Source organism: Anser brachyrhynchus (genome assembly GCF_964034855.1).
Source record: "Anser brachyrhynchus genome assembly, chromosome: 1".
In the NCBI taxonomy this organism is placed as follows: domain Eukaryota; kingdom Metazoa; phylum Chordata; class Aves; order Anseriformes; family Anatidae; genus Anser; species Anser brachyrhynchus.
In genome coordinates, this window is record NC_137694.1 from 55,765,679 (window position 1) to 55,781,054 (window position 15,376).

Genomic DNA, 15,376 nt, shown 5'->3' on the forward strand with positions numbered 1-15,376 from the left:
GCTGTGTCCCAGGTACAGGAGGGCCAACCTGCCAGCTAGACAGGTGGTCCTCGCTTATTGTTGAGATTTAGGGGTGCGGATACCAATAAGCAAACCTGCTCTGTAGCCCCATCTGCATGCAGTGGGGATGCAACGCAGATGCAGCAGGAGATATTTCCAACGCCCAGAAGGCAGGCCCAGCACAAGAAGCTTCTGGTGGCTCCTGGTGATCAGTCCAACCTCCTCTTCTCCAGCCCTACCCCCCTTTCTACCAGAATCATATTTCTACCACTTGAAATGAGAGGCAGCAAGGAGGAAGAAAGTGTGAATTTTATTTAGGAGCTACAACCCAGCGTCCTCAGAGACAGCGGTGAAACGAACACCCTGCTCCTTGAGGCAGGGATGTCCTCATCCTAGAAGACCCTACATCAGGTGCCAGCATGTTCCCCACGGGTACCCGGACAGTATGCCTGGCTCCTCTCACCCCTCTGACGCAGGGCTGCTTTGGGGGACAGGGAGCAAGGCACCAGTGAGGCGACACCCAGCACAGGGACACCCCACGAGCAGTGCAGGTGGCCCAGAAAAAGGCTGTGGCTCCGTACTCGCCCTCTGGGCACAAGCCCAGACCAGCTGCCCGCAGCAGGGAACGGGCAAGGAGTGGTCCTGCTGCAGGTGCCACCACATCTGGGCACCAGCCCCAGCCAGGTGTTCGGGAAGGGAGCAAAGTTCTGCAGTGGCTGATCACTGATGTCCCCAGCAGGGGCCACTGTGACATTAAGGAAAGACAGCCTGCTAGGCGTGCGAGGGGGCTCCGGCCCCTCCAGCAGCCCAGGCTCTCCTTGGAGCACCTGCCCTCCTCCAGGCAGGGGTGAGTTTGTAAAAATCAATGGCTGCACGTGGAGAGTGCGGGGGGGGGGGGGGGGCTGGGGGCGTCACTGTGGTGCAAGGGGCTGTCATACACTACCGTACAAAAATAAAGATATAAACCAGAAATTAAAAGGCTGAAGTGGAGTGTCGGGGTCACATCCTCAGGCCTCTGGCTTGTAACAGCTAGAGAATGAGAAAGAGAAAAACCAAATCAAAGGCAGGAAAAAAGCAATTGAGCATGGAGGGGAGAGCAAGAAATAGGAATATGGAAAGGGCACATGACAGAGGAAATGAAAACAGAGGGGAAAAAAAGAGAAATGAAAGAGGAGTGAGGATGAGGGGAAAAAGAAAAAGGAGGGAAGAGTCTCTGTGATTAACACAGATCGACTTTTAAGAGAATAACACGCAGATCCCACAGCCATGGACGAGGAGGCTCTTGAACAGAGGGAGTGAGAAACGGCATCCAGCTAACAAGTGCCCTCCATTAGGATGGGCAGTGGCACCGAGCGCCAACAGTTCAACAAGAGAGCCAAGTTTATCAGCAAGAGAGAGAGGACTCCTTTGAAAAGCTCTCTGTTCCCAGCCTCACACACTGCTCGGGAAGCCTGCCTCAGCAGGAGGCAGAGCACAGAGGTGCCTTTCACACACAGCTGCAGGAACATCTGGAGGGGGGACCCAGAGCACCCGCTCTGCTTTCACCACCCTCTGTCACTGCGCTGTCACCCTGGCAGAGGCGGTGGGGGAAAAGCCCAGGGAAGTGCCAGGAGGGGAATATCGCAGGCTGCCTCCTGCAAACCGCTCTCCGGCTGGAAAAGGAGCTGCGGGACGGCAGTCGGGAGAAGCGATCTGGCACGCATGGCAGGCAGCCACATGGCAGGCATCCCCCTGTGTAACCCCTGCTTGCTTTGCATTCGTTCCCCGCCCTCTTCACTTCCAGCTGCATCCTCCCTCCTGCTGCCAGAGCCTCCAGTCCAGAGCTGTAAGGTCCGCTCGGCAGGTGAAGACACACTACGGTGAGAATCGGAAAAGCCACCTTAGGAATGACTCAACCTCCCCCTGCTTCTCCTCCTTCCCAAGCTCTACAAACTGGGGTTATATCCACCAGAGGGGAGGGTGTGAGTCACTCATGCAGAGCTCAGACTGGCAGGGTTTGAGAATGCAGATAGGTAACGTACCTGCAGAGGAGGAAAAGTGAGGAGTGGAGAAAGACAGGCCCTGAGCAGGGAGCACACAGGCCCTCAGGCTTGGGAGGGGAGGCAGGGAACCTGGGCCGCTGGGGAGAGGCTGTGAGGGGTGAAGAGAGCGGAGGGGGGGATGCTGGAGGCTGGGGAGTGGGGTGTGGTGTCCCAAGCAGGTGACAGTGCAGAGATGGACACGGAAGGGAGGAGGAGGGAGGATCCGGAGGAAGAAAGAGTTTAGTGGACTCCCGAATACATGGACGGTCTGCAAATAAAAATATAACCATGAATAAACCAAACAGTTACAAACACAAAGCAGCAGCCAAGGTAACGGCTCTCCCCTGTGAGCTTTATCTCCAGAGAGACTCCTGCTCCCTGGGAGGACTTCCCCTCCACCCCACACCTGCCCTAGTCCTTCCCTGCTGCTAGCTGCGAGTTCTCACCAGACAGGTGGACGAGTCTACGCTTGGGGGTTTATTTCTACCATTCTCCTCAAGGATTTGCTGCACCTTTCTCCTCTGCTTCTCCTTCTGTCTCTGCCTCCTCCTCCACCTCCTGCTCTTCCTCCTCCAGGTCCTCCTCTGTGCTCTGCGGCCCAGCATGCAGGACAAAGGGAAGAAAGAGTGGAGACACTTGCAAGATGAGCCATGGCAGTTCTGACACACACGGGCATAGAGCAATGGTCACAGTTCTGGAATAAAAAGGGACCATTCCCCACAGACAAGATAGCTCTGGGTCAGGGAGCTAAAAAAAAGACTTGTTTTCCTCTGGAGCATTATGTCAGGGCTATCTAACACCTTTATGAGTGCTACATCCCACTGCCCGACAGCTGCCACCAGTCACTGGCTCTCCTTCCCATTTCCTAGGTGTCTGCAGGATGTCATGCACTGCCACACGTTCCTGTCCTTCCCTCGGAAGCGGAGCAGGTGAACTCCTGCCCCTTAGGCTGGGACTCAGCAAAAAAAGGGAACGCTGCGAAACCTTTCAGGAAATCACAGCCTAACGGCAGAGTGACACGCAGAGCATGGTCATGAGGAGGCATGAGGGGGATGTTAAAGTAGCATGAGAAATGCCAGGGTCATTTGGTAAAGCCATTTTCCACACACATCCAGACACCACCACTCACAACACACACATTCCTTATTTTGGGCCACAAGTGTAATCCCATGGCACTGAACACCGGGAGAAGCCCCTGTACTTCACCACTGAGGTGCCCCACGCTCACGGTGGAGAGAGGAAGGAAGAGGGAGTGAACAAGAGCAAATGGTCTCATAGGGAACAGGAGCAAGGCCCTGGCGAAGCAGGTCTCACCTTGGCTTTGTGGCTAGGCTCGGAGCTCAGGCCGTTGGGAGAGTTGTACAGCTCCTTGGAGACCACACACAGGAACTCGGACTGATCCTCATTGCCATAGCTGTAGGATGAGCCAATGTTCACAAGCTAGAGAAGACGAGAGCAATGATAACAAGCACATGTTACTGCAAGCTTCCACTTCACCTGGGGAGCAAGGGAGAAAGCCCACCATGCAGCACAGACTCCATACCCCCAATAGAAAGGCCTCATAACTAGGCTGAGGCAGCACAGAGAACAAGGAGGGGAGTCAGCCAGGATGCAAAACAGCTTAGCCTCACACAGCATCCTCTAAGCTTCTAGAGAAGAGGCGAGAGACAGCAAGTGTGACAGTACCATCAGCGACTGACCCAATATTCTCAGACAGAGAAGTCTGCAGACTGCATGGTACCTGTGATCCTTACTCCAGAAGACAACTGCTTGCCGCTCTCCTCTGCCCTCTCCATACCTGTTCAAAGCGCCATCCATCCGACATAGTGGAAACCATCTGAGTGAGCTCCTCTTCCTGGCACTGTAGCACACGGTAGACATGTTTAGGAGGCACCTGACAGCAAAATCGCAGACAAGCATGTTGACAGAGGACAAATGCTAGAGGCTGCTGCCCACCTGCAGAAGGAAGTGGTAGCAACCCTCTTTTACACACCTGTCCTCCTCTTCACGTCCCAGGTTAAAGAGGGAGCTGGAAACCACAGCTATGCACTATGCTGTACTACGCTGTTTTGGGAAGCAAGAGCAATGGTATCACTTTTGGAGAAGAGGGACTGAGCTGAGAGTTTCCTGCAATGTCCTCAGAAGATACTGGGCTCGTTCTGACAGGGAGTTTGCATTTGTCATTACACATGCCACAAATGCCGATGGGGCTTTGCGAGCACAAGGCGATTGTGTTGCTGGAGGCTTACAACCTGAGGCAGACATGATGAATAGTGAGATGTCAGTCAACACTCCCAGAAGACAGTTTTAAAAAGGCTATTGGCCAAGACAGGGTATGATTGTGCCACAGGATTGATTCCTTCTGCCTCGTTTTCTGTGTTTAACTCTTCCACAGACATCCCTTCACCTGTTCCCTCAGGTTTCTCTGTAAGTATCCCCACACTCTTCACTGTGATTACACTCTCAGGACTCCCCGCACCAGCATCCTCCTCCCGACAGCACCTCCTGTCTCATCACAAACATCTCCCATATCCCACGGCAACTAGCTGGCTTCTTCCAGAAGCGAGAGGAGCCAATTTAGTTTCAGTGGCCACACCCAGCTTTACCTCTGGAGCTGTAAAACAAGCCTGTAACTTGTTTATTGCGACTAAATTGGTGTTAGCCAGTCCCCCAGCAAGATTTTGCTATGCAGAGATTAGCACATAAACTCTAATTAGTTGCTTCTTTCCATTCCTTGCTGCCTCTCCCAAGTCTGCTCTCCCGTTTAACTTGCTTTTCCCTTTCAGCATCTCCTCCTTCACCTACTATCCATTCACCTACTACTTGCCATTTCCTGCCATACCTGAGTCACTGTGTAGTCCTTCTCCTCCAGTCGATCCTTAATGATTCGGATTAAAGGGCCAATGTTATAGAACTCTGCTTCTTCTAGCACCCCTAAGAAAGAGTGATAGAGAAACAATTAAGAAATTTAACAGCCAGTCTTTTTGGCTGGCAAAAGATCAACTCTTGGGACACTTCCCAAGGTCATGTCCCTTGAAAGAAATGACACTCCAGCCTCACTCAGGAGTTCAACAAGTTCCTCTTGATTGAAACCTTTACTGCAGAGAATTGAACACTGCCTCTCTGCATTGTGCTCCTGCTGCTCACCCCAATTTCTTTGCACTGTCTGCTACTACAGAAACAGGCATTGCCAATGAAGGTTGGTGCCAAGGCCTGGTAATACATTTCCAGGAAAGGAAAGGCTTTCCCTGGGAGTCTGAAATCCACCCACAGATTACTGGCCAAGAAGAATAAATGTAGACTCCATCTTCTTTCAATGACCACTAGTTACCACCTTGTTCAGGCCCTCTTTGGAAGGCAGAGAAACACAAGACCTCAACACCAAAAGATCCTAGAAAATCCCAACTTTCCCACCCCCCAGAGCAGTTAGAGTTGCACCCACCTTGCAGCTCCATAGGACTTCAGACAACCTTTGGCTCTCTCACCTGTGCTTCATCTTAAAGCAGGTAAACAGAGAATTGTTTTGTTTTGTTTTCTGCACATTGTCTGCAGCCATCACCTCTCCTGAGACTCTCCTGTTTGCTAACAAGCCATCAGAGAAAGGGAGGTGGGGTCCCAGTGGGTCAGTGAGGGGAAGGAGGCTAGGAACCAACATTTACACGACTCCAAACCAATATGCAGACAATGCAGGTGGAGGGATTGATCCCTCTCTACCTGAGCACTCAGACCCCTTCAGAGTTGCCTCATTCAGCCTCTAATGGGTTAGTTTTATGCCAGCCTGTCTGAGCAGAAACAAAAGGCAACATTAAGCTGTGAACAAGACTCCTGTTAACACTTCAGATCTGGTGTTAAAAGCTGTGGCTGAACCCTGTCTGACCTGAGGATTACAAGCAATGACAAGCAGAAGACATCTCTGACTCGCATTTATTACAATTCTGTACCATTGCTTATAAATATTTTTTTTTTTGGAATTATAACTCATAAAATGATTCTGAAGAAAACATTCCTTGGTAAAAATATGTAAGAGAGAGGGAGAAGAAGGCTAATGAAGCTGCAGAAACTGTGGTTGGCAAGGGATGGACAGCGTAGCCTGCCTTTGAAATTGGCTGCTTGTTAGACCCAAACATCCAAAAAGTAATGAGGCATTGGGGATCACTGGCTAGTAACACCATGACGATGTTACTGAGTTATCCTATTGGACTCCCTGTCAACATCAAATGAGGGATTGGTTTGTCCGGCTTGCTCCGCTGGAATTGCTGCAGTCCACAACCCAACAGAGCACTAGCAGCATACATCGCATATCGCTGATGAATGATGGTTTTTATTAGTCAGTACAAGAGACAAGCTTGGTCTGTTTGGTCTTCTGGGTTTTCAATCCAAATTAGAAACAGGCATTAACAGAAAGCTCAGTCACAAAGCCTGATCAGGAAAGTCTGTAAGGAATAGGTAATAAAACAGTTTATTGATGCTGGTAAACCTTGCCTGCTTCTGTCTCAGTGACACCTCTCCTGAACTAACAGTCACAAAGCTGCAGCACCTGCAGGATGCCTTCTCCATCTGCTCCAAACCCCTTTAGTCAAGGAACTATTGGTATGCTTTTCAAGAGCTGCAGTAAAGGCCTGCTCAAGTCCCCCACACCAACCTTCAGAAGGACAACGAGAGTCAAGAAGGCCAGCTACAGCGCTCTGGCTCCCTCAGCCATGTTACGTGGGAAGTTTCTGAGCTCCAAGACTCACCCTCTTCAGCCATATCTTTATCCAGGACAAGCTTCCCATGTCGGAGGAAATTCAGGATGGGTCCAAAGTAAGTGGGGTCCCGGTCTATCAGGTATGCACCAGTCTCATCCTAGCAACAGAGATAGACCATGAGGATGGTAAAAATTGATGGTAAACGTGTCACCAACCCTCTAATGCTCCAAACTATAATTAAATACGCATCCAAGCAAAAACGTCAACTATTTCTAAAACTCCTTGGAAACCATGGGCCCTCGGTTTAGCTCCTCTGTGGTATGATCACTTACAGAGTGCACATAGCAAAGTTCTCCAGGTGAAGCAGATACCACTCCCTCATGAGATGATCCAAAGCATAAAGATCCCAAAGCACATGAACGCACAGGCATTTGCATGGGACAACAGCCAGCCACCAGGCAAAGCCACAGCCAGGCAGGGGGACATCTTGTCCTGCACCCACAGGCGAGGTGGAGAGCAAGCCTTTCTGCAAAGATCACCACAGCACCACAGGGTCTGGGGGAACGAGCCACAGATTTTTAAGTTTTGGTAGACCTCTGACTTTCTAACGGTTTTATCCCCATGGTATACAGCACGAACATCTGCAATTCACTCTCCTGAGATATACAATGGGGAGACCATAGTCAAGTCAGCCCTGCTTGGATCTTAACTCCTGCATTATTATGCCCAGCGTATCAATTTCAACATGGACCAACCCAGCTGAGAAAGCCAAAAAAACAAACCTCAGGCTCCTTCTGCAGCTGCGTGTGCAGGCCTGGTGTGAGGGAGCAGAGAGGCCCCTTACAGGGCACAAGGCTGAGTCAGACAGGTACAGCTGGGAGGTAAACCCAGGGGATCTGGGGTGATAAGAGCAACGGGAGAGCAGGGGTGGAGCGGAGCTGGCCTCGCTTTTCCCCAGGCAGGGAAATGAGGTGCTGTGCTACAACACAGCCGGGTGGCATTTGGAAAGAGAAAATTCTTCCTGGGAGCGGGGTGAGAAATTGGAGCTATTTTTCACTGGGTTACTCCTGCCGCTCGCTGTTGGGGTCTGGCTCCATCCCTGCATCCATCCAGCCCTCCTGCCCTCCCTGTGCTTGGTGCAGGGGCACGGTGCGGGAGGCAACCCGGCTGCCTTACCCGGTCCGACTGCAGCTCCTCGCCCTGGCACAAGCGACACAGGAAAGATTTCTGCTCCCGGCACAGGGTCTGCCTGGTGGTGAGGAAGACGGTGCCCCCCACATTGAGCCTCACCCACTTGGCCTGGGTGCCAGCTGGGGGTGGGATGTCCCAGCTGCAGCGTAGCCCCACGGCGCCCTGCATTTCTTCCCCGCCTTCCATCCTCATCCTCAACCCCCTCCAGGCACGCAGGGACTGCTGCAGGTACTGCCTGCCGGGGGATGCTGGGATCTGTAGTTTGTCTGCCTCTCCTTCCACAGCAGCTGTGGTTCCCCAGGAGCCAGGATCCTCTCTGGGACCACCAAAGAGGGTCCAGAGGGGAGGAAGGATCCCCTGTGCAGGAGGATATCATCGCTGCAGCTATTAGAGGTGAGCAAAAGCACAGCTCCAATGCTCCCTGGCTTACCCTCTCTTCCTGATTTCACTAAACAAGGGCTAACGGAGCGTTATGCAAAATTCCTCGGCGCGTATTTCCATGTACACCCTCTCCATCTCATGAAAAAGGTTCTGGGACCTGTAGTTTACAAGCATGTGCACAAAAGGGTGCTGGGAACTGTAGTTTTCCCAGCCCGCCGTCCCTGCAAAAGAGGATGTTGTAACGAAGTGGGCTGCCATACGTGGCCCCAGCCTTGCAGCTAGCAGTTTGCATGCCTCCAGCCCTGCGTCTTGCAGGGAAGCTTCCCTGGCGTCAGAAAGAAGAACCTGCTCTCTGACAGTCAGCAGATTAAGCCCGTCAGCACTGTACTCTACGGCTTTCCCTTCAGGAGATATATTACCCCAGGCTCGCAGCTCAGTGCTGCATCAGTTGCCACACTACTCTTGCTGCAAAATGTGCAGACAGCTGCCTTCTTGCTAACATATGTAGCGACACTTCTGGGAACTCTGTCTTGGACCTGCATGAAGTGCTGGCAGGGGGCAGGAATAATTCCTCTTCTGGCTCAGAAGAGCCGCTGATTCAGCAGATGTTCCCCCACGCTGTCCTAGCGGCACGAACCACGCCAGACAGAGACCCCTGTCTCCTTCCCCTGTGCTCCTGTCACCCCTGATGCTGTTCGGGCAGCAGAGAGCTCCGATTTTTACTCAGTTCTGCACGGAGTTTTACCTCTGCCCCAGGCACGTGACGCCTGCTGATGCCAACGTGCCAGTCACTCCTTGCTGAATCCAGCCCTGCCTCGGCCACCCCTCCTGCCAGACCAAGCCTGGAGCTTGGCAGCTCATACCCACGGGACTCTGTTCAAATGCAATCCCTGGCATGGACACAACCTGAACAAGATCTCTCTCCAGCAGCTCTGCTTTTCCCACTCCCCCCTAAAGACAGCCGTGCTTGCCAACAGCTCAAGCAAATTGGGGATGGAAAGGAAAGGCTGATGTTTCACCTGAACGTGGCTCAAAGTCTTCCTTCACGTAAAGCTGCTCTGTGGCTCTTCCTTGCCAGGGCAATGCAGCACTGCAGAGACACTGTGGTGCCTTACAGCCACTTTGTTCTTGCACCTAGATCCTGGGTCTTTTGAGGTGGGAGTTTACTAGGGAAGAGGGTGGAAAAAAAGAGAAAGATCACATTTTACTCACATTCCTTCCTTGTCTTTTCCTCCTTCCCTCTTTTCTTTTGCGTAAAAATCACTCACATTTATCCTCACGGAACATGAAAGCAGTGTTACCCTTCCCCCAAACCACACAGGACCTTCCTGACAAAGACAGTATAACCGTGTACTTTGCTCCTTGCATGGAGGAGTGCAAAGGGGAGCAGGGGAAGAGAGGGCAACACGGAAAAGGTTTTGAGATTGCTGACCTCCAGCTAATTTAAGCACAGGAACAATTTAGCTGCTGCAGGGTGTAAATTCAAATAACTCTGGATCTCCTTTAATTTATATCAGAAGCTTGGCAGCACTATAGTGACCATTAATAGGGAGAGGATGAAAAACTGTTTTTTTCCTACCTGTATGAAGCATTAAATTAGTCCTCCATTATTAAATTAGTCCCCAGCCCTTAGACCACTCTCCACTGAGCAGAGGACATCAAGGATACTCAGACTAATAGTGACCTGAGCTGAAGCATCACACAGAGCAGCACACTGTGGGACTGTTGCCTTTTTACTTCTGGCTCTGAGTCAAGCCACGGCACATTCGAGAGCTCTGCCCTGCACTCTGGTGTGTAAGGGGTGCAGGACCCTGCCATTGCTGGCTACAGCTCCAGCAGAGACAGAGAGGGAGGGCTGTGGCTCCCTGATACGAATGCAGCAGTTGAAGGTGGCAGCCTCTAGCCCCTTATCTTCCCCTCCAAGAAATCTGCCCTGCCTTTGTTTTCTCCCTTCTTCTGTCAAGGGTTCAACTTGCCTCCCTTTCCTTTAACGCTGTTTCACGGCCCCTCAGTCTCTCTCTCCGTTTTAGGTCCAGTCTCTTGGTTTTGATGCCTTCTTCCCTAACCTCTTCCATGCCAACACTGCTTACAGTTCAGGGATGGCCTGTCTTCAGAACACACCTTATTTCATCAACTCCAGCCTCCACCCATGGCCAACACTTCAAGTCTTGCTCACCCCAGGACAATGGGGTTAAAGGCAAGTTGGTAAATCTGAAGAAATATCCTGCAAGTAAGAAAAGAGGTCATAGTACATTACTCCCATCCCCAGAGACTTGTTTTCTGCAACATACAGCATCAGCTTTACTGGAACCCCCCCAGGTCAGGGAGTTTCCCATGCTAAGTGAAAATCATCTTTAGGAAGAAGCTGGTCCAAGGTGAGTTACCATCCTGTTTAGCTGGTGTGGGCTAAGTAAGAGCCTGATTTGCACATCGTCACCAGACATAGTTCTGAGATGCCCTTGTTAAGGACCATTAAAATTATGCAATCGAACAGGGGAGAAATAAATTTAAATAATAAATGCCTGTTTTTCCTGCTTTGATGATAACTATATATAAAACACTTGCACAGAAACAGCGAGACAGCAGCAAGCAAGAGCTTACACAGGACAGCGTGACTGTGTATTGCCACACACCCCAGTGATTACCCTGCTGATTAAAGGGACAGGGCTAATTGCACGCACAGACCAGGGCTTGGAAAGCTGGACAGCCACCTGGTAGATAGGTGGTGGGGCTGAACAAAGACAGGAAATATGGGGAGGGGTAAATTGAGAGTTCTTTGTTCAGCAGCCAGCAGGCCTGCTGCGTAAAGCTGCAGAAAGCTGCAGACACTGCAGCATTCAGTACATACATCGCAGCCTGAAGAGTCCAGCTGGGTACACCGCGTGCAGTGTGTCACTGACGTTGCAGAGCTGCTTTTAGGGAACTGCTGAATTTCGGAGCATCAGTGGGAGCAGGAATGACCACGTGTTGGCAATGTCACTGCTGTGGCAGGCTGGGAACACACGCCTGTGTGATCATTTAGTTAACGAACATACCGTGAGACGGGGCACTGGAGAAGAAACTGTCTCCTCTCTCTTACCTACAGGAAGGGAAGGACAAGTAATGCTCTGATATTTACTGTTAAGCCCACAGTGAACTGGGCAAAGAAAACTCCCTACGTGGGACATGACATTGGCAGTAGGACAGTTCCTGTGTAGCCAACAGAACGCAGTTTCACTGCCAGCTGAGCCAGGCATGTTGGAGCAGGAAGAGAAAGGTTCCCTGGCATGCAGGTGAGCTGATCTTTCTCCAGCTCTTTGTGCTTCATGTGGTCTGTGAGCAATGTACCCACATTCAGAATGGTGTGTGAAGTCTGCGTGTGTATGCGCATCACTGAGCACCTCAGCTGGAAGAGTGCTGGGAGAATCGCACAGCACCCAGTAGTATGCTGGGGCCAGGAGAGGTGGAAGGAACAAGACAAGCCTCTGCAGGTAACAGCGATTGCTACTGCTCACGCAGAGGCCGTAAGTGGGAAGGGACAGTGGTGCTGGCAGAAGACTGGCTGCTTTGGGGTTTGGAAAGTTTGCAGGGGATCAAAAGGTCCACTGGGAACTTGAGTATGAAACAGGGCAGTGGGACTGTACAGCAGGGAAGGAAAAAAAAGGCAGGGGATGAAGAAGTGAGGAACAAGGGACTGTGGGATGGCTGTGAGAGAACTGTCCATGCTTATGCCCTATAAAAAGTGGAGCTGTGTTGCAAACTGTGGTGAAAAGGAGTAGGACATACATGTGACACAGTCATGTCCCTGGAAGGTGAGCAGAGCCTCCATATATGATAATTACCTGGCACTAGAGCTGGAAAAAAGGTATCGAGAGGGAGCTGCAGGGATGGCCTGAAGCCCTCAACCCGCTCCTTCTGTCAGTAACACAAACCTTGTGACAACAGATACGGAGAGGTGTCAGCACCAGTGGCAGTAGGAACAGGCCACAGCTACCTGCTCTGAATCCCTGCTTTTCCTGGAGTGGGGTCTGTGTTACACAGTAAAGAGGTGTGCAGGTTCTGCTTCCCCACAACCTCCTCTGACAAGAGAAGCACTTCCTCCTCTTTCATCACAGACCAGGCCCTGAGAGTCTTGTATGGCCAAGCCTGTGGTCAAAACAGGAGCTGCAAATTGATGGGGACTGGTAAGGGGGGAGCAGTGCCCATTCTATGGCATTTTCTTTTCCCACTGCATTCAGCTTCACTGGCAGACTTACCAAGAAACTGTAGTCCTTCTTCTCCCTCTCCATTACTACTGCTCCACACAGCGTACACACTCGTGTGTCACCAGGCACGGAGCAGATCCACCGCCATCGCCACTGCATCCCTGCAGGCTCAGGGGTGCTCAAACTCTTAAAGCTGAGCTGTGCTCTGAAAGAGGCACGGAGTTATCCATTGACCAGACTGCTTTCATAAAGTCCCAAACTGCTTTTACTATCTCTAAAATGTATGCACCAATAAAACAATAAAGAGTTTACATGTTGACTTGGGACTCTCAAATTTATATGGAGCTGGAAAAGCTCCAATCTCAGTTTAGCCACAGGTCAATACGACCTTCCCACATCCGGGCTGTTTTTTAGGCTACTTCTCATCCACCATGAGACCTATCCCACTCAAGATATGCTATTTCCTAGTGGCAAATTCTCCACAGGAGAGTCATGAACATCAGCGATTTGCATTCACATCCACTTCTCCCCTTCCTCGTTTGCAGTTCCCATAGGAAACCCACCCACTGAGTCAGAGACATAAAGATCTGCAGACCATTTATAGTCCTGGTGCAAGTCCCCTCAGCTGTTCCATATGTCCAGTAGCATCTGTTACGGCTCAAAATAGGCTTTTGCAGTCTTCAGGCTTTGAAAACATAGTCTCAGTCCCCTCTGTTGCCAGTGCTTTGCCTGCAGCGCGAGAACAGATCTCAGCTAAAGGGAAGCAGAACATCAGAAGACTCTCTCTTGGACAGATTTTTGATATGTAACAGGGCGTACACAACAAAGACAAAACACCTTGGCATGGGGAGGAAGCTCTCCATTTCTCTTCTGTGGGGAAATCAAGGCAAAGCTAAGTGCCTTGTAAAAGACTTGCTGAAAGCTGGGAAACCAAAGAACTGCTGAGAAGATTCTGTGATTCAAAAGGCAGCAGGGAAAAGGGTAGTTGAGTACCGCCAGCCTCAGCACACATAGCACAGAAGGGAAGGGCCCTGCTGGATGCCGCCGACTCACAGTGAAAAAACACAGGGAGAAGGAAGTCTTTTTATCTTGCCATTCCCAGGTGGCTCGCTGGGCTGCACCAGATACCTTCCCCTGACACACGTGACAGAGAAAAGCAGTTCAGCCTCAAGAAGAAGCAGAGAGATTCCTACTAACCCCAAGGACTGCTCTGTCCTAAAAAGAAGCAGTGCTTAGGCAGCACTGCAGTGTGCCAGACTCTCTGGAAGGATAAGAACCAAAGCCAGCACTCCTGCATCCACTGGAAATGATGAATGAAGTTTGAAAGAATATATCCATTTTCACTAGTAATTAAATCTTCCTGGAGAAACAGGGCAGGCGCAGCATTCCAGTTTGTCCATTTGTAAATATCGACAAAATCTGCCTCACCTCCCCACCACACCCAGGGTGTTAAGCCTTAATCACCTACCACACTTAAGCCTCTTAGCCTGTGTGATGGTGGGAGAAGCTAGAAATCCTGAAATGAAAAGATGTCACAGGTCAGGTCCTGTTACAGGATCCCATACCAGCCAACACTGTCTGTACAAATATCTTAAAAGTGTCTTAAAAAGCAGGGTCCTTGTTGCACACACTGGAAGTCCCCTCCACAGAGGGTTTAGAACCAGCTGCTGATCCCCACCAGGGCTTATCCTTTTGTTTTCACGTCAACACCAAACTTCAGCTAAAGAAGCATTTTTAAGTGCCTTCAGTTACAGACCCCAATCAGATGTCCAATGTGACATGTTGACCAGTTCCTCCCTTTCTACTGCAGAAAAGGCTTGTAAGAAAATCATCCCACTTGGAATAAAGCAAGGTGTTGCTACCAGTCTTTACAACACAGCGATTAGATGGGTGGGGAAAAGTCATAAAGCATGGGACTAGAAAATCTTTCCCTAGCCGGAAGAATAAAATCAATTAAACAGCCAATTACATCAGAAGCTGATCCAGAACGGAAAGCCTTCACAACTTGCAGGGCACGATATAACCTGTGAAAAGAAGAGCTTTTGGGAAGTTTAATCCCGAAGAGCTAAATGGAAGCTGGCAAAGATAAAGCTTTGTTATTTTATCCAGATCTGTGTCCTGCACTGTCTACTAAAGGGTCACTCAACTCAGACCCCTGTGCACTTCTGTATGCCAGAATCACAGAATCACAGATGCAGAGAATAAACCCTCTCCAATGGGGTAAGATCCAGCCCTTGTAACCAGTGGCTTGTAGGGGAACCTACAAATCTCTGATAGTAAGCATCCCCTAGAAAGGACAACTGCATCATCCCCCGATGTCCACAGGTACATGTTGCTGCATGCCCAAGAGCAAAAGCTGTCTCATTAACATCCTAAGTTACAAGTGAGCCAAAATAGGTGCAGGCATCCTTTTTCCAAAGGAGAAAATCCTGGAGAACACAAACAGTTGAACATTGGCAGGGATACCTAGGGAGATTTCAACTCTGAAATAGAGGACAGTGGTCTCAGGCAAAAAATCTTGCCATTTTGGGCTATTCGTCTTTATGTCTCAGTTCCCCTGTGGTTTTTTTAAGGTTAAACAATAAGTCTCAAGGACAGAATAGGAACACCCATGCAGTCCAATTTTCACCACGTGAACTGACATCTGCTCTTTGAAGAACAGAGCTGAGACTGCCTAACATGGAATTTTAAACCAAAAAGCAAACAGGCAAGGACTAAAAGTAGGAATACAGTGAAAAGTCCCAAGAGAGAGGCATGCCGTTGTCTTCCATCAGCTGAAGAGCTCGTTGAAGGTAAGAGAAGTAGTTCTACTCATGAAAGAAGACTTCTCATTTCAATCATCTAAACAAATTGATCCCATGAAAATCGATTTCCTGGAAAGGACTCGCCCAAGCAACATTCACATAAGCTC

The 15,376-nt window shown here is 50.3% G+C and overlaps 1 protein-coding gene across 5 annotated transcripts; it reads right to left on the reverse strand.

Moving 5' to 3' along the window:
* Positions 1-291: 291 nt before the first annotated feature.
* Positions 292-8,649, reverse strand: KCTD17 (potassium channel tetramerization domain containing 17). 5 transcript variants are annotated; one of them, XM_080577043.1, is made up of 8 exons: positions 7,886-8,649; positions 6,758-6,866; positions 4,864-4,955; positions 3,820-3,915; positions 3,336-3,461; positions 2,534-2,612; positions 2,022-2,289; positions 292-1,029 (listed from the first exon to the last, which is right to left on the reverse strand). In XM_080577043.1, the coding sequence occupies exons 1-8, from the start codon at positions 8,090-8,092 to the stop codon at positions 1,008-1,010; spliced, it is 999 nt and encodes a 332-aa protein (XP_080433169.1). In that variant the 5' UTR covers positions 8,093-8,649; the 3' UTR covers positions 292-1,007. The 5 variants fall into 5 exon arrangements, with proteins under 5 accessions (XP_080433169.1, XP_080433173.1, XP_080433170.1 ...); XM_080577044.1 differs by lacking the exon at positions 2,022-2,289 and having other exon boundaries at positions 895-1,029; positions 2,468-2,612; positions 7,886-8,478; XM_080577045.1 differs by lacking the exons at positions 292-1,029; positions 2,022-2,289 and adding an exon at positions 1,728-1,854 and having other exon boundaries at positions 2,468-2,612; positions 7,886-8,480.
* Positions 8,650-15,376: the final 6,727 nt, after the last annotated feature.

What these genes read in the sequence shown, in the direction of transcription:
- KCTD17 (XM_080577043.1), bottom strand. Translation starts at nt 8,092, where the DNA reads ATGAGGATGGAAGGCGGGGAAGAAATGCAGGGCGCCGTGGGGCTACGC. An exon ending in AGGAGCTGCAGTCGGACCGG is followed by an intron (nt 6,867 to 7,885) that starts GTAAGGCAGCCG and finishes CTCTGTTGCTAG; the next exon opens with GATGAGACTGGTGCATACCT. An exon ending in TCACTTTTCCTCCTCTGCAG is followed by an intron (nt 1,030 to 2,021) that starts GTACGTTACCTA and finishes CTCATTCTCTAG; the next exon opens with CTGTTACAAGCCAGAGGCCT.